At 45.0% G+C, this 20,648-nt stretch overlaps 1 protein-coding gene across 2 annotated transcripts in view; it reads left to right on the forward strand.

The window, feature by feature from the left end:
• The first annotated feature begins 2,416 nt into the window (after positions 1-2,416).
• Positions 2,417-20,648, forward strand: part of CLIP2 (CAP-Gly domain containing linker protein 2) — a 60,037-nt gene continuing 41,805 nt past the window's right edge. Inside the window, exons 1-2 of one of the 2 annotated variants that reach the window (XM_058854482.1) lie at positions 2,417-2,519; positions 12,872-13,085. In XM_058854482.1, the coding sequence (XP_058710465.1) occupies positions 12,974-13,085 (112 nt within the window). In that variant the 5' untranslated portion in view covers positions 2,417-2,519; positions 12,872-12,973. Of the gene's footprint in view, positions 2,594-12,871; positions 13,086-20,648 lie in introns of both variants that reach the window. The other variant, XM_058854481.1, reaches the window with a different exon arrangement.

Genomic DNA, 20,648 nt, shown 5'->3' on the forward strand with positions numbered 1-20,648 from the left:
GACAAGTAGGTACAACAAAAGCTGAGGCACAGCTTTGTAGGAGAGCACTTGATAGAAGACAAATTGAAGTCTACAGGCACTTCAACCAACTCACTGCCAGACCTCTGTCCCTGGATGAGCTTTCTTGCTCTCCCTGGAAATTCTCCTGAGAAAGTTTAATCAGAGAGGCAGATTTGTCAAAAGGATTTAAAGAAATGACTATAAGAGCTGTGAACTTTTTTCTAGCTTCATCATATTGAAGCCAGTGGGCTTTATTCTCCTCCCCAAACCCAGATCTGTGTACCACAAATTATTGGCAGGCAAAATACAATCCCTAATACAAAATACAATCTGCTGACCTTCTTTGTCATCATGTAGACACAGGGCTGTAATTTAAACATTTATGTGGAAGTTATTTGTACTAAGAACAAATTAGTGTATATAAGATTAAGCATAAAATTGTACAATTGATCAAAAATGAAGTTTAACTTCTAAGCAATTCCTGATTTGAAATCCTACCCTGAAGCACCTAAAAATATTAAAGAGGATTTTTTTTCAGAACAGCTTGAAATTTACACTCCTCCTTACCAAATGCATGTCTGCATGTAATGCTTCTTGTTAGTCTCACAAAGAGAGGTCTCCATTATTGCTCTACCCCCATTTGGGTAAGGAAAGAGACTTGGACCAAAGGATTGGGACTGACTGAGCTGGCAAATCAGGGCTGGATGTGGATGGAGAAGTGAGAAGTTGTGTTGGAGTCCAAGCCTGATTCAATAGGCACCTTCTTCTCATCTAGCTCTTCTCCTGGTGCCATACTGTCTCCCTAGGCAACTACAGATTAGAGAGGAGACAAAATTTCTTGTATACTCAGAACTGCAAAGCAATGACTTGAACTTGGATGCAGGAAAATGTCAGGGAAATACAGTGAACTAGCAGTTGAAGCAGAGGCGTTGAAGTCAGGTGCTTCAGGTTCTATTTTTGGCTTGGACCAGCCATTTCACTTCTTACTTTGGCTTCCCCTTTGCAAGATGAAAAATGAGGATGCCTACAGCTGCCTCCTGGATCATCTTGCTGAAGACAGGACTGTCAAATCTCATGTTCTGGATGATGCTCAGTTGACCTCAGCTCTATTCTTCTCTGCTTTGGTGCCTGCACCTCCTTCATTTCTATCTCCCCTCTGCTTTTTTGGTCCCCTGCAGGCAAAACAGAGCAGCATCACAGCAGCAAATCTGGGGATTGCTGCTGGGTGGGAGCCTCCTCTGTTTCTTTGTACCCTGGGGCCTCCAGCATAGCATCTGATGTGCAAATTATCCTGGGCTACCCCTTGATGTGGGGTAGTAAAGTACACTGAGTTACAGTCCCTGTGCAAAGCACTTCCGCTCCTGTCTAAATTCGGGATGCAGTTTCAGGGCACAGGCACTAGACAGGTGCTAGAACATGTACAGAGAAGGGCAGCAGAGCTGGAAAGGGTCTAGAGCACAAATCTGATGAGGAGTGGCTGAGGGAGCTGTGGAAAAGGAGGTTCAGGAGGGACCTCACAGCCCACAGCTCCTTGACAGGAGTGTGCAGCCAGGTGGAGGTCAGGCCCTGCTCCCAGGGAATAAAGGACAGGAAAAGAGAAAACAGACTCAAGTAGCACCAGGGGAGATTTGGATTTGATATCGTGGAAAATTTCCTCATCAAAAGAGCAGTGGTGGAGTCACAATCCCTGGAGGGATTTAACAGACGTGTAGAATTAACACCTGGGGACATGAGTTAGTGGTGGCCTTGTCAGTGCTGGGGGAATGGTTGTACTTGATGAGCTCAAAGGGGTTTTCCAACCTAAATGATTTTATGTCCTTGCTCCTTTGTATATCCGTGCAATGTCACCCCAGGCATGGCTCTGGCAGGGAACAGCAGGAAGCGATAAAGGACAAGTGATGATCACCACCTCAGCCCGGCCACCATCACTTGGAGTTGTCAAGTTCTCTTTGCTGTGTTCCCTGTTAAATCCCGGCTAATTAGGGGTCTCTTCTTTTTCACAGGAAGTACCGCCAGCTCTTCCTGCCCTTCCTTCCCTTCTTGTATCAATCAAAATCGCTACTACCTAAATTCAGGTGTGCCTGGAGAGCTCCTCCTTCCCAATGCCGCGGAGAGGGAGGCGGCGGCTCCAGCGAGCGAAAGGTGATCCATCTCCCCTTTATTTCGGGTTTTAGGGCAGGAGCGCTCGGGGCTGCCAGGAGGAAGCTCCGCGCTGCCTTTCCACCCTCCCACCCGACTTCGGGAGGCGCCAGGGCCCGGCAACCAGCAGGATTTCGGCCCGGCCCCTTTGTTCGCGTGGGCCCGGCCGTGAGCCGGGAGGGACGGAGGGAGCGGCGGTGGCGGCCCCGCATCCTCCTCCGCCCCCGCCGCTCCGAGCCGCCGCCCAGATCCCTCCTCCCGGCTCCCCGCTCCCTCCTCCCGGCTCTCGGCTCGGCCGCGCAGGGAGTGGCAGGGCGGCTGCCGGCCGCATCCTGCGCTGGCACCGAGCCCCGTGCCCCGCTCCGCCGGGCAGCCCCAGGGTAAGGGGGACATCGGGAGGGACGGCAGAGCCCGGCCGGCCCACGCCGCAACAAAGGAGGGATGAATGGAGAAGGTGCGGGAGGAGCCCGGGCGAGCGGGGATGCGCCGCTCGGTACCGATGGGAGGCTCGGCATTGTCCTTGGGCTGGGAAAGGCAGCGAGCATCCTCGGCGGGCCGGCATCCCGGCTGGATCCCCGGGCTGGGCAGCACCGGCGGCGGGAGGGGCTCGGGGGGTGCGGGCCCGCCGGGGGGAAGCCACCCACAGCCGCGGGCAGGGTGCGGGGTGCGCTCCCCGCCGCTCCTGGGTCACGGAGAGCGCTGGCAGCGGCCCGATGCCATGGAGACGGAGGTGGGAGTGGGTGTCAGCATCCATGTCTCGGTGCCGAGCGAGTTTTGGGGTTTGAAATGGGAGGAAAATTGCCTTTTGTCTTTGGGAAGCTTGCTGGGCTGAGTGTCCTCGCTCGGTTTTTCTCGTTTAACGATCCAGATATCGACATTAACCGCATCCTGCAGGATCTGATGTGGGTTTTTTGTCTGTTGCAAGATGTGCTTCTGGAGAAGGCCCAGGCTGAGCTGCTGGCATTGGCGTAGCGCTCAGGTTATGAGCAGCCAGGCAGATGCAGGAGGGCTCTGCCCTTGCATCTCCTGACACGAGACAGCAAAGGGTGTTTGGGGCAGCATCCAGAGGCAGAAGCATGAGTTGTTATCTCCACAGGATCCAGGCAGGCTGCAGCGGCGTTTTGGAAGCGCTGGGAGACAAAGCACTGTGTCAGCACCGAGTGTTATTTGCTGCTCTGTTGAGCATCACTCTCACAGGCCTACAGACCTTGTCTCAGAAACTCATCCTGCTGGAATGGATGTCAAGTTTTACCACTCCATCCATTACTGCTGGCTGGAAGTGTTTCCTTGAGGGTGACTTGCAACTCAGGAGCTGGTCTGCATGTGGACAGAGATACATTTGGGGTGCCTGGCGAAGCGTGTTTGCCTCTGCCCAGCTGCCTGCTGACAGCATTCCCCTCCCCAGCAATGCTCCAAGAGAGCCCCATTCATCAGCACAGCTCTGTCATTGCTGGTGTGCTGATGCTTTTGGACACAGTGCAGCTCCCGATCTTAAAGTTGCGTCTGAGATACGGCATTTTAAGAAATTACCTGCCAGGGATTAGGAAGGAGGGAGTCTGCATCAAACAGCTGTGTTCTCACAGAAGTTGTCACTACCTACCACAAATCTCTGGGAGTACAGCACTTCAAAGGCTCAGCTCTGAGACAGCACAAGTGACAACATTAGCACCAGCCACTGCAGCAGAGCAGGGAGGAGGTGTGCAGGAGCCTCAGGAGCACTTGTGCGGGGCTGCCTTCCATGAAGGGAAAGCTCCAATGTTTTTTCAGGAGATGCTGTCGGGTTCAGTATGGATGGGATTATCTACTGATAAACCAAGGGTTGGTTTGTGCTCCTCTAGCCTTGCAGGCTGCCATAATCTACTCTAGCAAGGAGCAGCTCCTGGTGTGTTTCCTCTTTATCCCTTGTGCTTTTTGGTTTGGCAGAAGAAGTGATGGAGAACCCAGAGGGGGGTTTCTGGTACAAGGGATGTGGCTCTGTGAGGGCATCCAAGCTGATTCTTCTGTTGTGTTACTGTGTGGTTAAAATGGATCAAAGCATGTGTTCCATCTCCTGACTGAGGTTGTTGGTTTTGTTTATCAAAATGCTGCCTTTGTCCATGAAACTTGGGGAAATTAACTTTTTTTTTTTTTTAATTCTGGTGAGGACAAGAGACAATATTTAAAACAAAATGTAGATGGTGTTGGTAGCACTTTGCAAAGAGTACACAATGCATGGCAAGGTTAGATACTTTGAAAGCTCTGGGAAAGCCCAGACCTGTATGTGACTTGTTGCTAGCCTGTGTTAGACACTGGTGTGCACTTATCTATAGAGATATCTGTGGATATTTATAGAGAGATCTATCTTTTCATGGATGCCTTTTGTTAAATACCTTGTGACTCTTTCCCTCTCCATCTCCCAAGGGCTCAAGAATGACCAAGGAAGTTGCTGACATGGATTGAGATTTTTCCTCTGTTTCTGACTTTAAATGCCCCCAATAATCAGTCTCTGGCTGTTGTTCTTTTATCACTGTTCTTATGGTATTTATGGTAGAATTTCAGGTCTTGTTAGCCAGGGAGAGCACCTTGGATAGTACTGGTGATGTCAGTCTCCAGCATGACTTGGGCTTTGTTTTACTGGTCAGATTTTTAAAACAACCACATTAAGTTACTGAATAAAAACAAACTGTCCATGCTCACTCCAAAAGTCCAGGTTAGAGTAAGGAATTGGGCTTGGTCTTTCTTGTGTCCTGCTCTATTCCTCTCTTCTCCATGTGGGTCCTTCCTATCTTATCCCACGTGGAAACTCTTGTCTCCATGGCTGACACTGATGGAGACACACAGAATTCTCAGTGTATCATTGTACAAAGTCTCTTTCTGCAGCACCCCCATGCTCTTGGAGCCTTTCCCTGTTCTGCTGAGAGCAGCCTGTGTGCTCTGTTGTGTGTTGATGCTAAACAGGACAAAGCAAATTCACTCCCCTCATAGCTGGATTTAATTTCTTGCTCTAACATGATTGTGCAGTAGCTCTTGTTGTGGAAAAATTACTTTATTGCAAGTGACTGATACTTTCTGCTATTCCAGAAAAAAAGATCCTGTTGAAACCCCTTTTTTTAAATAGAACCTGCAGCAAACCCACAATGTTTCTGCAGCAGACTTTTTGGAAATCATTCCTGTACACTGGTACAGTTTTTATTATCCCATTCTAAATAAATGAAACTGTGTCTATGAAACATCTGTGGCTGGTTCAGATGCAGCATAAGCAAAGAAAGATGTGTGAAGAAATAAAGCCAAGCTTTGTCATATTTTTGTTGCTTTTTTTTTTTTTTTAAACTTCAGACTGATTGAATTAAATATGATGCTGACTTGAATTGGCACTGAAATTGATATTTTCATTTCAGTTATTTATTTGTATTGAGCTAATGTTTAGTCACCTGCGTAGTTGCAGAGGAATGTGGCACAGACTGGCAAAATTCCATATTGCAGTTTCTGAGCCTGTCTTGGAGTCTCTATCTCCTCATCCCAGTTTTCTGAAGCACAAAGGGAATCTAAACCTTGGTTTATTTTGAGTGTTTATGCTCTGAATTCTGCTGTTGACTCCCTTGATAACTCCATTTGTGCCTGTGAAAACCAGATGATTATTTTTGAAAATATTTATACTGTGTGTCTATAAAATAAACACTTCAGAAGGACTTCCCAAAGTGCTTTGATGGGTTAGATATTCAGGGAGATACTGGTACCATCTCTGCCACTGCTTTTTCAGAAGTCTTGAGAAAAATAGTTTCTTTCTATCTGTTTCTTCCAGGTACAAAAAGGTGTAATTCTGACCTCCTTTGAGGTTTTTGAATGAAATGCTCTGGGGATGTTGGGTATGTGGATCTTGGAACTTTTAAATCCCTTATTGCTCCTCATAAATCCCTTTCCTGTGCTTTCACACATGCTTGCTTTAAAAAAGGTAATGGAAATCAAATTGTATTGCCTGTTCCAGAGCTCTTGGTCAAAATCAGTTCTATTTTACTGAATAACTTGTGTAGTGTAGTAAAGACCACGTGGATGTTGGTTACACTGGAAAGATTTCACAGAAACTTCAGGAAATCATCTGATCCATCTGGCTGTTCCAGACTGGATCTGTCTTCACCTGCCATTCAAGACAGAGGTTTGAAGATTTTTAATTTTTCGAAGAGTAATGTAGCAGTGAAGGAATTTGCACAGCCTCTCTGGGCAGTCTGGCCCAGTTTGAACTCTTTTCTGTAGTGCATTTGCTTTGTTGTTGTCATTGTCACTTTGCCTATCTGCCTGTTTCTGTTCAAAGGTGTTTCACTGACAGAAACCATCACAATTTCTTTTACAGTATGAACTTCTTTTGCAGCACATCCTCTGCTGGGGCAGGGAAGGCTCCCAGCCTTGGGCACCAGCTTCTGACAGAGTCACTGACAAAGGATTTCTCTGGCTGATCCGTTCTTTTTCTTCCTTTGGCATATTCCTCCCCTATTTATCTGTTGCATCATGCTTTGACAACTTCTGTGTCCTGTAATTAGTACTGGAAACTCTTCAGTAGCCTGACAGGCACAAAAAGCAGCTGCCTGTTGAAAACAAGCAACACTTTCCCATCCTTTGTGAACACTCACATTCATGACCTGCAAGTGCCTCCCCTGGATGCAGGGACTATCCTGGCTGTGGAACAAACTTCCCTAGAAAAAGAGGGAGTTTGTTTTTTTTTTTAAAACACCCTCTCCAGTTGTGTTTAATGGGCTTTGTAGCCTCATATTTGGCTGTTTTATATTGTGTACTGTGCTACCTCTGTGGCTCCCATCAGCATGAATTTGGCCCTGGTGAATAAAGCCCCTCCTTGGCTATATTTAGCATTCAGCTATTTGTTTTATAACTGAAATCCTTACTATGCAAATTGGAGCAGGTCAGTCTGCAACCTTGCATAAGTGCCTTTTTTTTATTATTTTATTTTTCTTTTCCTCCCTCTGGACTTTTGTTTCCCAGCTGGTAAGTTTGGCTTTGTTTAGCTGGTGACCCATCCACCAGAGCCATCCCTGATGGAGATTTAATGATGGACAATATTGCACAAAAGGGCAGGCTTGTGTGGAGTGTGCTGGTGAGACAGAAGATGCCTGTTGAAGGAAGGATGTTTTGCCTTTCACTGTTCATCTTTTATGTGTCTGTTTATGTGGGCTTTTACTGGGGCCTGTGGAGTAGCTTTTTTGAACTTGCTGAGTCTCATCCATAGGAAAACTTTGTTTATGTGTGTAAAGATATTTATTTATTTTTCTAGTAAACAATACTGGCAATATCAATGCCTCCTGCAAGCTTAATCTTGATGTCTTTGAAGCATCTGCAAGCACTATTCCTTTTTTTTTATCTCTGAATCTCCCCAGAGCACACTGGCTAGGTGCCAGGAAGGTGTAGGAGCACTTCCAGCACACTTAGATGGAAATGTCAAAGTCAAATGATACTTTTTGGTGATCATATGATTCAGGTTTATGGAGTGCTGTGATACACTCTGCCTTAGGATGCCAGCAACTTTGATTGCCATTTTTAGAAGTGACAACTCAGTTTTTGCTCTTCCTTTTTGGTTGAAACACGACCAGTTTGTGTTAAAGATGTTGTGCCACTGCTCTGCACTGTGATGTAGGGAGGCTGCTTTTTGTAAGGGCTTGCTCTCCTCGTGTTCCTCTTCCAGATGCTGGTTTTCACAAATAAGACTTCCTGTGAATAGGGAACTTGGATTTTATCAAAGCCTCGTGAATTGTAGAGAAATCTCTAATGGAATAGAGTGGTGATAAATCAAGTCTGAACCGACCTGCAGGACACCAGTTGTGAAATCTCTGTGTACATTCTGTTCCCTTCCCATGTGCAACTTTGGTGTCATGCCCCTAATAAATCTCTGCAGGGACACTGTCCCCTGCCCCCAGGGCTGAGCTCTAGGGAGCAGAAACTCAGCAGAACCAAGACCATGTCCAGGACTTTTCCCACAAATTAGGGATAGTTTTGCTCTGCAATTAGTACAGAATTGTTGCTATCTGCTGTATCAGTCCTCAGAAGGCATTTTGTCAGTGTGAGGAGCACAAGCTCATCCAGCCCATAAATTACTCCACAGGTTATGTGATGACTTCCTTGAATGTACTTTGGCTTTTTCTCTCTGCACTTTGCCTCAGGATTTGCATTGTGGTTTTTAGAGTGCAATAGGAGTGTTTTGCACATTGCTCCTTTTAAAAATCTTGTTTTAGAAGTAAATCACAGGATGTTCAGCCTATCATAGAGGTTAGAATTAGTTTTTAAAAAACTGAGCTTTTAAATAAAAGTCCTCTAGGCTTTCTTTTGGCATTCTGTGCTAATTATTACAAAACTTGAGTGAACAAGAGGACTAAACACACCTTCTCACGCTTGTCAGGGGAACTGTGTAGTGACAGCAGAGCTTTGTGGCTGAAAACCTATTTGAATTCTCCAACTCCAAGACAGAAAATACTTGATGGCTGAGAGATGGTACCAGGATTCCCTGGTTTTCCCTACAAATAACTGGAAGCAGTATTCTCCTTCCATTCCTGCAGTACTCTGCCTTCATTCCCTCTATGGGAGAAGGAAAGGTTTTCTTGGAAGAAGAGTCTGACCTTAATTAAAAATGAGTGTCTCTCATTTCCTCTATGCTTCAGCTAAGTGCAAGGATTTACTCCTAATCTGCCACGTGCCTCAGAAATGGGTTTCTGGTGGCTTGTCAGCAGGAGTAACTCATCAGAGAAGTGAGAAGGTGATGACACAATTACCTTGGATCAGATGGAGCATCTTAAGGAATTAAAAGATAAAATTGCCTTTTCTTCTCAGCGTAATCTCTGTCTCTGTTAGCAAAGCTGCAGTTTGGCGTTACCATATCCTGTCTCTGATGGGATTCATTTCCTGCCCCTTTCACCCAAGGCTGAGCACTTCAAGCCTGGCCCTTGGATTTGGATTTTCAAGGCAAAATTCTGTTCTCGGAGTCCCTAACCCATCTTTGCAGCATGGTCAGTGTTGTGAGGTTGTGAGCCACAATACCACAGACATTTCTGGGCATAAAGCAGATGAGGAGGGAATAAAGTATCATCATAAAATCACCCCAAGACACTTCCCCTTTTTGAGCCTGTGTGACTCACATTCAGCTGTCCCCTTTTCTGTTGGAATTTTGGTCATTGAAGCATTCCTGGGATGCTTTTCTTGGTTGTGGGAACAGACAGAACCATTCATCCCAGTATGGAGAGACTGCAGGAATAATCTAGCAGATATCTAGAAAATGCTTGTTGTTTGTCATATCTTAAAAAAGAAATAAAAACAAAATAAGCAGAGCTGGTGGCACTGGAATATCCAGAGGGGCAGATGGGGTTTTCTTTACAGTGTATCTGGAGAAAGTCACATTTCCATGAAGTTTTGCAGGAGGGCAAAGCATACAGCTTGTGCAGGTAATACGGGGACTAGGAATGATAAATAACATAGAGAATAGAGATTTTCACTTCCCCTGAAGTTTCTGGATAGAGCTTAAAGCCCATTCTGGCTGATTTCAGTATCAGGGAAGAGAGATGGCTGATGTGTTTCTCACACCACATGTTTGCCTGTGTTCAGCCTTTACTGCTGGAAGCAGATTTTTTAGAAGAGCTGGAAACAGGTTTTTCAGGAGGGCTCTGCTCACAGAGCCCGTTGGGAAGCTGAGGGTTCTGTATGGGAGCTCAGAGCATGTTGTTATCTCTAATGGAGCAGGGCAGTGCCCTGTGGAGATACTGGCCTGTGTCCCAGGCCAGGGATATTTCTGCAGCATCACTCACCTGGGAGCTAATGTGGGACTAGGATGGCTCAGGCAGCGTTGCTCTGGGTGGTGAAGATGACCTAATGGCATCATTTGGAAAAGCTCTGTGCTGAAAGCATTCAGAACTTCCTAAAAATCTGCTCATATTCATTTGTGTTGAAGTGGGGGAGAAACTTGTGACAGAGAAGGAGTATCCATCCCCAGCAGCAGGCAGAGAGTTCTTTAAAAGCATCCCAGACATTTATTTTTATCTGTGTAGTACTGACAAACCACATTTGTAGTAAAATTTACTCCAGTTCATCCTGATTTCCCTGTGTGATGATGAATGTGCAGGGGTGTGCTGTGGTCAGCCTGCAGCTTGTGACAGTGACACTTTCCATGATGAGCTTGCCCCTGTCACTCTCCCCAAAAACTGACATGCCATGGGCACAGCCAGCCAGGGGATCTGCTGCCATTCCCTCTGGCACTTGAGAAGTTTTTTGGATCTGTTGGATGTGACCCCAGTGAGTGTGGCCATGAACTGGTTGTGGTGGTTGTATTTCAGGATTAAAGCATCTGTCTGTTCCAAGGGGAGCATGATTAGCAACCTGTGGAGTTCATTTGGTTTTAGCATTGGTGTGTTGAAAGCAAATGTGTTTGTGTAAAGATTTCTGGCAGAAATATTTATGTGGTGGGAATACACTTCCTCTTGTTTCCCTCCCCAGTGTAAAAATATCCAGTTGTCCTGAGAAGAAGCAGAAAATTACAATATCCTGTGATGGGAGTGGACAGCTGATCTTTAGGGATAATGACATGTGGAAAGAGAATGGAGTTCCTGTTCCCTCAAAGATGAGCAGCAAAATAGAGGAATGCACTAAATTCACTGTTCCCTAAAGTTTATGTGGTTCTGGCTGCAAAGTTAAGGATCCAGAGAAACTCTGTAACAGAAGATGGAAAAACTGTATAATCCTTTTATTCCTCTGGCACCCTTTCCTACTTAAATTCTTCTCTACTACTGTTTTTTCCTTCCCTGTGTCTTTTTATCTTATTATCCACATTCCTGGTTAGTTCAACCAGCTGTGTGGAGGCAGCAGCAGCCCAGGGTTGCTTAATTCTGAGTAGAACATCAAACCTTGTAACCAAAATGTAGGACCAAATAATGTGTCAGTTCAGGAGGAAGGTCATGTTGTGAAGAGGGCAAACTTTCAGGCTGAAGGTGATGGATCAAGATCTCTAGGTAGAGCACATCACCCTCCAGCAGGAGAGCTAGAAATCAAGTTGGTCTCTAAAATCAAAGCCAGCCCTGGGCAAAATGTGTGATATGAGATGGGTGGGTGGGAGATGCTATATCTGATGGTTTGACAGGTAAAAGGAACCTGGCTGATCAATGTTTCTCACCTGCAGATTCAGTTCCTTTTCTCCCTAATTTATGCTAAACAGAGCTGGAAGCTGCAGCCTCCTGTCCAGCTCTGATAACTGTTCCTTGCCAGTTCTGTTGCAGGAAGGCTGTTTTATCTTTTCCTTAAGAAAAGTTTGCTGCTCTTGTCTGTTATTTCTGCTGTGGGTGATGTGATTGGATCATCCTGCCTCTTGTAGCCAGCCCTGACTTCTGTTTGAGGTGAATGTCTGCAGGTGTCTGAATCCATCCCAGGTACTGAGCACCTTTGTGAGCACATGGGGAAAAGACATTGGTCCCTCATTTTTTTGCTCAGGCTCCCTTCCCAGGGATCTGCTGATCCCTCCTTTCATTGTCTCTTTAAGCTGATGTAGGATGACTGACTCTTACTGCACTTCGTTGTTTTAGACATTTGTGAGCCCTTGGGAATGCAATTTTGGAATTCTCCTTGTGGTTTTTCCTCCTCTGTGTCTGCTCACAGCTTTTCCTGGAGCTGTGCCAGCCCTCTGCTCTCTTTGACCCAGCCTGTGCTGAAGTCCTTACTCATGCCTTAATCATTTCCCATCTCATTATTGCAATTCCCTCCTTGCAGCATCTGTAAATCTTTGCTGCACTGATTCTCAGGGGTGCTGGATCCTTCCTTTGCCCAGGAAGCAGTGTCCTCACTTTCTGGCTGGTCCTTCCCATTAGGTCCCTGCCTTACTCTGCTGCCACCTTTTTTCCTCCACTGACTCCCAGCCTCAGCTTCCTTTTGGTTGATAGACTCAATATTTTATTATTTTTCTTTATCCATTAGGAATGTGACTGCTTTTTTTTTTTTTTTTAACAATTTAGTCATTTCCTTTATTTTTCCTTTCTTGCCATAAAATTGTGCTTGTTGATGCAACATCCTTGCAAGGAATTTGGAGGTTTTATTCCATTTGCCTGCTGGGAAGGGAATGACATAAGGAAGGGTTGTGACTTCACTAATGAATAGTTGGTAGAGTTATGCTTAAGTTCTGAGAAGTTTTGGGTTTTTGTTTTTTTTTTTTCAAATTTTCTTGTAAATCCATAGGGTCAAATGCCCTTTTTTCTGTGATAAGTTTTCAGATTTGTCTGTAAGGAAAGGAGCTGAAAATCCCATCTCAGACACTGGCTTCATCCTTCTTTCCCTGCCAGTTTGGAGAGGCTGCCCTGAGGGCTGGTGAAACTCAGGGCTTTGCATGAAAGGTGGTGCCTTTTGTCAGGGTTCTGACAGCACAACTGAAGCTTAGCAGGTGCTGAACTGAGCCTTTAGAGTTTAAAACCAGTCAAAACCATTTCAGTGACTCAAATCCTAAACTTTAGGATTTTAAAATTTTAATTTTAAACTTTTTAAATTCTTATTTAATGGCTCCGAGAAGTTTCAGGCTGGGCCAAGACTTTGAGATTGATGAAAAAAAAAAAAAGTAACATGAAGATGGGAGATGAGGGAAAATATCACCCTCATTTTTTAGGGAAAGAAATGAAAGATTCTGACTCTTCTAGGACTGTGAGGACAGAGCTGGGCACTGCTTTCTGGAAGCCTGGTCCATGCTCTCCCACTCATTCTCCACCTGATTTTCTGTGCTCTTCTCTCCCAGGTGTGTGACAATGGAAGAAGAGGTGCAGCATCAAGAAGCCTGAACACCAGGACAGCTTGAAGCCACTGGCAGTAGGAGGCTGAGATACAGGGGACAGGAATCATGCTGAAACCAAGTGGACTTAAAATCCCAGGCAGGGCTGGGAAGCACTCCAGCCCAGTGGGACGAGCATCAGGGACCACCACAGCTGCTGTCACCACTGGCTCAAAGGAAGGTAAGGGCTCCATGCAGGGGCAGGAGCTGAGCCAGACTGCCTGGCTTGGAGGCAGTGCACTAGAGGAGCCAGTGGGATGTGAAATTCCCCATCTGTACGTGGGCTGATGGATCAAAACAAGTGCAGCAGGGTGAGGAAATGGACTCCCTCTCCCAAGTAATGCACAAAACAGGCAAGTTGTGCAGTGGGAGGGAGGCAGATGGATCTCCTGATGTTTAGGGCTGACAGAGGTGCCTGTACAGACACTGGCATGGGAAGGGCTGGGAATTAGGCAGATGGGAAACTCCCCCATGACCTTAAACACTGCCCTGTAGCCATTGCTATTGGCCTGTGAGGATGCAGGAGTAATGACTGAGCACTTAAGGTGATTTGGCCTGTGCTGTTCACGTCAAATTAGTGCCTTTGTTCAAACAGAAACATTTGAAGCCCTAGGATTTGAATAATGACTTCACATACCTACACAAGCCTTGCTGGTGTTGATTTATATCCAGTGTATACACAAGCTATGCAGACTGCCATTATCAGTATAATTAACACTTCAAAAGTAGTTGAGGGGGTATTTTGCTTAGGATTCATTTTTCTGGCTTATTAGCTGTTTTTTATTATATATAATTTAGTAAATATTCAAGATGGGAGTTTCGTGTGTCGTGGTTTTTATTTAACTTTGTTAAAAAAGACCTTCTTGCTTCTGGTGAAACATGTCAGGATGATGTATATCCTATCAAAACTTGTACTTTCACTACATTACACTTTCATTTGAGAAGGTCACTTGCTTTAGGTCTGTCAACCTTTTGTCCTTATAATTCAGGCTACTTTCTACATTCCTGGTTACTTTACTGTGTGTTTCAGTCTCTAAAATATAGAACATTTAGCAGAGTCAGGAAAGCCTTTTACCTCTTAGACAGCATTTCTAATCAAGGGGATAATATTGGCCAAAATTTGCTTTAGCATGCTCGAACAAATTAGTTTGGGATACTGATGCTGCAGAATGAGGGTCACAAGACAATGCTGTCTCTTGACAGAGTAATGCAGAAATGTTAATTATTTAATCAAAGCAAAAAAATACCTGTCTCTGAGGTTCTGTTTTTCTTGGGCACATTGGGATGGTGATTCAGGCACAAGCTCTGCACAGGATGTTCACACACAGACTCTCCTTGCTGCTGAGCCACTGGCTCTGCTCTCTTATTACACATCAGGGGCTGTGCTTCGCTCATGGATTCTTCCAGCTGAGCTCTTTCCTCTTTCAGTGACCAACAGTGTGTGTGTGTATAACCTCTGCCACTGTAAATTCTTTCCCTAAACAGTAATGTAAAAGCCACAGCTCTAATTTTGTTTTTTGCACATCTACAAGTCTTGTTTGAGGGGCCAATCGCTGCTTGAGGTCACAGGCAGAGTTCCAGATCCTTTGGTGTGATGCAGCACTACAGGGATTGGAAAGGTGCTGCTCTTCCCTTGCACATTGGTCCAATTATTACCAAATGTTTGGATTGCAGTTTTGTGTGAATGGCTTTTAATATTAGAAAGCCTGACTTCTTTATTTTGTGCCCAAATCTAAGATACTGAAGTATCCTTTTATTTTTTTTTTTGCTAGAGGGAAGCATAAATTGACAAAGAAAAAGCTTGATAGGTTTGACTGTGTATTTTGAAGTTATTTTTCTGACCTGTATTTCTGAATTTCCCCCTTGTTTCTCCATACCCTCAACTGTGTTTGAGAAATGAACCTGAACTCCAGTGATGTATCTGTACAACTCCCTGTTGTGATTCTCTCAAGGTGCTTGGGCCTGGATTTATAATTGCAGTGTGACATGGAGTGGCTTTCAGTTGATTTTAATCACATGAAAAACATCAAAATGAGAGAAAAGATCTGAGATTTCTCTTCCCCCCAGAGGCTTTGTAGTGGCATCTCAGCAGGCACAGTTGGTGCATGTCCTGTGGGATGAAAGGGTCAGTCAGTGGCAGGGTGAAGGCAACCTCTGGGCTGAATGCAGTGCCTGTTCACTGGAGTTCCTTTGTGCCTTGTTCAGCTCCAGCCATCTGTCACCAAGGGATGTGCAGCCACGTGCCCTGTGTGGCTCCAAATGCAGCCTGGCCTTTGCTTGAGACGTTCTAAGTTTTATTCCTGGAAAAAAGTGGGCATGGAGAAGGGGAGAAGTCTTGTGATGGTGGGTTGGTACTGGGTGACAGATGTACTGCTGCTCCTCTGCCTCTCAGGGCAGTGCAGGAGGCTTTTGGAAATTGTGGAGCACTGAGCCATTCCTACCTGGAAGGTGAGAGCAGAGCACAGTGGTGTTAATTAAACAACGTGGGCTGGGTGTATGGCAGTGGTTGGGCTGGTAGTGTTATCTCTGACACCTTCTCACTCAGTGTCCTGCTCCAGAGCTGCTCTGTGCCCCTGCATGGGCTGTACCTGCTCTTCCTCCTGCAAATCTCTCAAAAAAGCTTCACACTTTGATCCTCTTCCCCTCCCATAAGTTTATCCTTTTTATCTTTAATTTTGTCTGCACAAGTGCAAGTGGAGGTACTTCCCTTTATTCTTACTCTGGAACACACAAAGTTGCTTTGATTTCTCCTTTCTCTTTTCCCCAGTGTTCTGTCCACATTCTTTTGTAGAAAATCAAGTGTCTCTTATCTGTCTGTCATTTCTCTCTTCCTTCCCCAGGCATGGAGATTCCTCTTCAGTATTTCCATGTACTCTTGACAAGTCACATCTGATGTACCAGAAAGGGGGTGGATGCAGATGGGAGATGCTGTGTGTGCAGAATTTCACAGTTCATGGCTGTGGGTTTCTAGAGACCAAATGTGCTGTAGTCACACTGAGCCAGCTTGTCACACATTCTCTATCAGAGTTATTTTTCCTGAAAACATATTCAGAGTCAATTCAGCTTATGGAATATCCTACGTCCTCTTTGAGCTTTCCTTGAGTGGAGAATTGTTGTGTCTCCTTACCTGAGCTGGTGCTCTCAGAGCTTTTGTGGTGGTGGTCTGGGTTAGGTACATTGGCTTGCTGTGCTTGTGGGCTTTTTTATAAAAAAACCAAAATTGTCATTCCCACTGAAAGTCAGTGGGGAACTGGCTGCTGACATGGACTCCTGGAAGAAATCAGCCTTGAGTGGTGTCCCTGCTGGCTGTACCCCTCCCTTCTCTCCTATAAAGCTGGAACAACAGAAAAAATAAGTTCTGCTGCTTTGCAGTAACTATGTTCCTTACCCAGACTGAAAATTCATCTCTAGCTGCCTTAGGAGAGGATTTCCCACCAATGTGTTGGCTTATTTCCCACGTTTCAAGTGAAGAAAGTCACTGCTCTTGAGCCCACATTCAAGAGAAGTTTGTGCTAAAGGTGTGGGTCACGGGTAAAGGGCTCAATATAATATTTGGATTTCTTGGTACAAAGCTCATATGTCTCCATTTCTTTCTCACCCTCCTCCTGGAAAAGCAAAATCCTGCTTTTGCAAGATGGAAAGAGAATGGAAGCTGTGATGAATGGGCCCACAGAGCCCTCCCAGCTGGTGGAACAGGTGAAAGCTGCTGGGAGGAGAAGCATTCACATTTCAGAGTGGGTTTTGTCTGCTCAGAGCAGTGTTAGAGTAATGTGGTTGGAGGAGAAATTTGCCTTTCATACTTCATTTGGCTGTCAGCTGGCTCTAGTGTTTGTTTATGGTTCTTAAATCTCCTGTTCAATTAAAAAAATCTAGCAAAAGACAGGGGACAAAAGAAATGTTTGTATTTGCAGAAGGAGCTGGGCAACATTGAGACTTCAGTGCTTGAGGCAAAAAAGCCCAAACTTGTTAAGTTTTCTGTGAGACTTATGTGCATTCAGTCAGAATCCTCAGATTTTACAGATGGATCCTGTCTTTCTGAATGGGCAAGTGCAAATTTGTCACATGAATTTCATATTCAGGCATGGCTAACAATATCCAAACTGTTTTTCAGCAGTTACCTGGTTTTATTACCAAAATCTGTGCTTTGACAGCTAAACTATACAGCATATTTCTGGGAGCCTGGCAATGCCTTCTTGTTTTCATATAAGTCTTGTGCATTATTTTTGATGAAGAATAAACGCACTAGGCTAATAATGTTGGCATAATGTCTGCTTCTGCAAACACTGTGTGTTGCTTTTGTTCACTAAAAAGAAAAGTGAAGCAGACTGTAACGCTCCCAGGGCCATTAAAGGGAAGGGGATGACTGGTTCCATAGGGTAATTAAACTAAAATATGCTGTAATGAGGGTTTGATAAGCCTGAGCTGGGTATTGGATCCCAGTTAGTTGCATTTGGGTTTTGGGTACTGATGGGCTGAGGCTGGTCCCTCCTGAGGGACATTTACTGCTGTGCCCCAGGGCTGGGTTTGCATGAGGGGGTTAACTTTTTTTAAAAAAAAAAATATATTTTCTAGAAATGTGATTATGTTCTGAGGGCTGCTTCTAGTTTGAGATTCAGCAATTCTGTGGCCAAGTCTCTTTTTATCTGTAGCCTCCTCAATTCTGCTGGAGGACCCTAAATCTCACCATCACCTTAGCTCTCTTGTGCATTCACTGCCTTTCTCTTGCCTTTCCCAGTGGAAAATCTTCATTCCTTTTTATTTATCTGCCACAGTGTTAACAGCAACATCTTGGTAAATTAACTTGGAAATCAGTTGTTCGCCCCTCAAGTTTCTCAGGAGGTTTTTTAAGTTAAATTGGCCGGATGCATAGCAGTAAGAAGCAATTTCTGTTGCTTCTAGAATTTTCTGTGGTAAAAAGTAGAGGGAGGGATGGTGTTCTTCCTGGGGAATTTATTCCTCAGTAATAAGAGAGAACTTGGGGAGGTCATTCTCAGGTAATTATTCATGTTTTGGTGGCATCTTCACACAGGTTTTTCTTTAATAAAGCTGCAAGAAACTGCTGAGGCTCTCTGATTTTGTAACAATCTATGAATTCTAATTCTCAAATAAATATTAAAGACACTAAACCACTGTTTTGTCTGCAACAAAATAGGATTGTAATGTCCAGAGCAGCTGATTGACTGGCACAGACATAGGGACCTAATTCTTGTCTGTTCAAAGGCTTTGTGCCTCTTGATTAATATTAACTTGGGGTGTTACGTGCTGGTGAATTGAGAGAAAAGACCCCACATCATGGGGCCAGGGGCTGCTTTTATTTCTAGCAAACATTTGGTTTTGCTGTTTTGCATCATGGCCTCATGGAGTGATCAGTATTGTCAGCTCCTGTCTGAGTGCTGTCCTCAATTAAATCCATGCTGCAACCCTGGGGTCGGATTAGTGATCCTGCTGGAAATGTGTCACTGGTGTTGGTGAAGTTTGATTAGTTCTTGCTTTATTTTAATGGCTCTGTGTGTACAGGGTCTTCAGCTCCTTGGGGAATTAGGAGGTTGAGGTGCCAGAGAGGTGTTTGAGGATCAAATCCCTCTGTTATGGTGTCAGCAGATTTGCACTCCCTCGGTACCCAGAGCTGTGGGATCTGCACAGACCTGGTCAAGGAGCTAACAGGTGGCTGAAAGAAAACAGGATTGTTTTCAAGGGCTGAACAGGAAAAACTGCAAATGGGAGTTGATGCTGTCATGAGACCCTGTATATTTGTCCTCATCCTCGTGGCATCTCCTGTGCCAAAGTTTTCTGGCTTGGTTGTGGATCAACCACTTGGCTGTTTGCATGGGGCTTGTACTCACCTCACGTGCCTTTTGTGAGCTGCTCTGCCTGCCATCCTGCACTCTGAAATACCTTTTGTACTGGGGTTTTTGAAGGTGGTGGTTCTTCCACCCTTTCTGGTTCCCCTCCTGAAGGGAAGAAGTACCTTTGGTGTCATTCCTCTCCCAGGAAATGATTCAATGCATTCCAAGCAATATAAAAGGACATTGAATCAATCTTAGTTTAATCAGCTTTACAGGTAACACATAGAGATAACTGTGAGTCTGCTTTTAATTGTCTTAATGATTAGATACTCTTAGAAGGATTTGATGTAGTTAATCCTTAATATTCAGCTCGTTCATTGTGGATGAGGCACACACCAAAGACATATGGAGGTCAGACGCCCTCCTGCTCTCTCTGTCTGTGGCTCTTCACACAACAGCAGGGAAAGAAAATCTGCTTCCCACAGATGTTCAGCTTATGGAGGTTGGAATATAATGAACTGAATCCTGCTCAGCTGGGCTGGTGTAAGTCTGCAGTAGCATCACTGTGGTTGTGGTTATGCCCATCAGAATAGGGATGCAGCTTTGGGGTGGGATCTGCTCCTTTTATGCAACATTTAAGTTACTCATGTAATTTCTGGTGGTCACTGTGGCTTAGATCTGTTGGGTTTGAGAGCACTTGCTGTGGGGGTCGATGTTTGTGTCATAGCTCATGTATTTTAGGATCAGATCTGGATCATGCTCATGTTTACTTTCCAAAAAAAAATAAAAATAAGACACCCACTGCAAATAGGTGACTTGAGTTTTCTGCAAATGATGCCTGTTTGTGTACAGCTCATTGCCTTTTGAATTGGATGCTTAGCTGTTTAAGCCAGGTATTTGGAATGAAGTAGATGACTCAGTGTTAATCTGCTCTCAAATATCCTTTTTATTAGATTAAGCAAAGCAAAGCCAGCCCAACAAACTGCATTCTGCACAGTGTGGGGCTGTGTACAATCAGTCCATTGTGTGCTCTGTGCATGGATGTATGGCTGTAGGAATAAATGGCTGATGGAGCAATGAATCAAAGCTGTGTTTAGTACAGTGCAGCCCCAGGATTGTGCCCAGGTTTGCTTGGCAGTTTTGAGGTGGTCGTCTTTACCTCTGCTTGGTTCCTCTGGGATGCTGGAGATGGCCCCTGATCTCCCTCTTTCAGGTGTTTCATCTTCTCAAAGAGATGCTGTAATTGTACTGATGTCATGTTTCTGCTGAGGAAGAGGAAAAACTACATGCAAGGGAAAAAAGCCCAGTGCTTGTCTGTGTGCTGGTACCATCCCAGTGGCTCAGACTCTTTCTCAGCACAGCTGGTCACACTGAAAATCAGCCTCTCAGATAAGGAGCTAACAAAGCATCCTCCTTCATTCTTACATGTCAGGTGTTAAATTTTTGTGTTTCTCCCCTTCAAGAGTAGCTGCAGACAGGGCATGAGGAAATACCATTTGTGGCTGCAGGCTGGCAGCTCTTGTAAAGAGCAATTGCTGTGAAGATTATCCTAACTCCTGCCAGAGGCAAGCAGAGCAAAGTAAAATTAGAAAGTCAGGGAAAAGCTTGTGGTTGTACCAAAGAAATATTTCTGAGATTGAGCAGGTCGAAATGAGCAGTGGTTATCTGTCAAGGGAGGAGGAGTGAGGAAGATTTTACTGCTGTGCTGTATTGCTCCATGTCTAGCCCTGATTGTGGGGAGATTCCATGGTGCCAGCAGAACACTTTCCGCCTGAGCTTGCAGCTCCCAGTTGCACAAATGTACCCAATAAAGGATGCTTTGAGCCTGAGCTGGGGGAGTGTGGGCCTCTGCAGTGCTCAAAGTGCAGTGAGAGCACAGGTGTGAGTGGCTCATCACCTGTCACAGCAGGGAAAACACTGCCCTGGACTCCAGCTAATCAGACCTGACCAGATCACTG

This window comes from Poecile atricapillus, chromosome 21 (genome assembly GCF_030490865.1).
Source record: "Poecile atricapillus isolate bPoeAtr1 chromosome 21, bPoeAtr1.hap1, whole genome shotgun sequence".
Classification (NCBI taxonomy): domain Eukaryota; kingdom Metazoa; phylum Chordata; class Aves; order Passeriformes; family Paridae; genus Poecile; species Poecile atricapillus.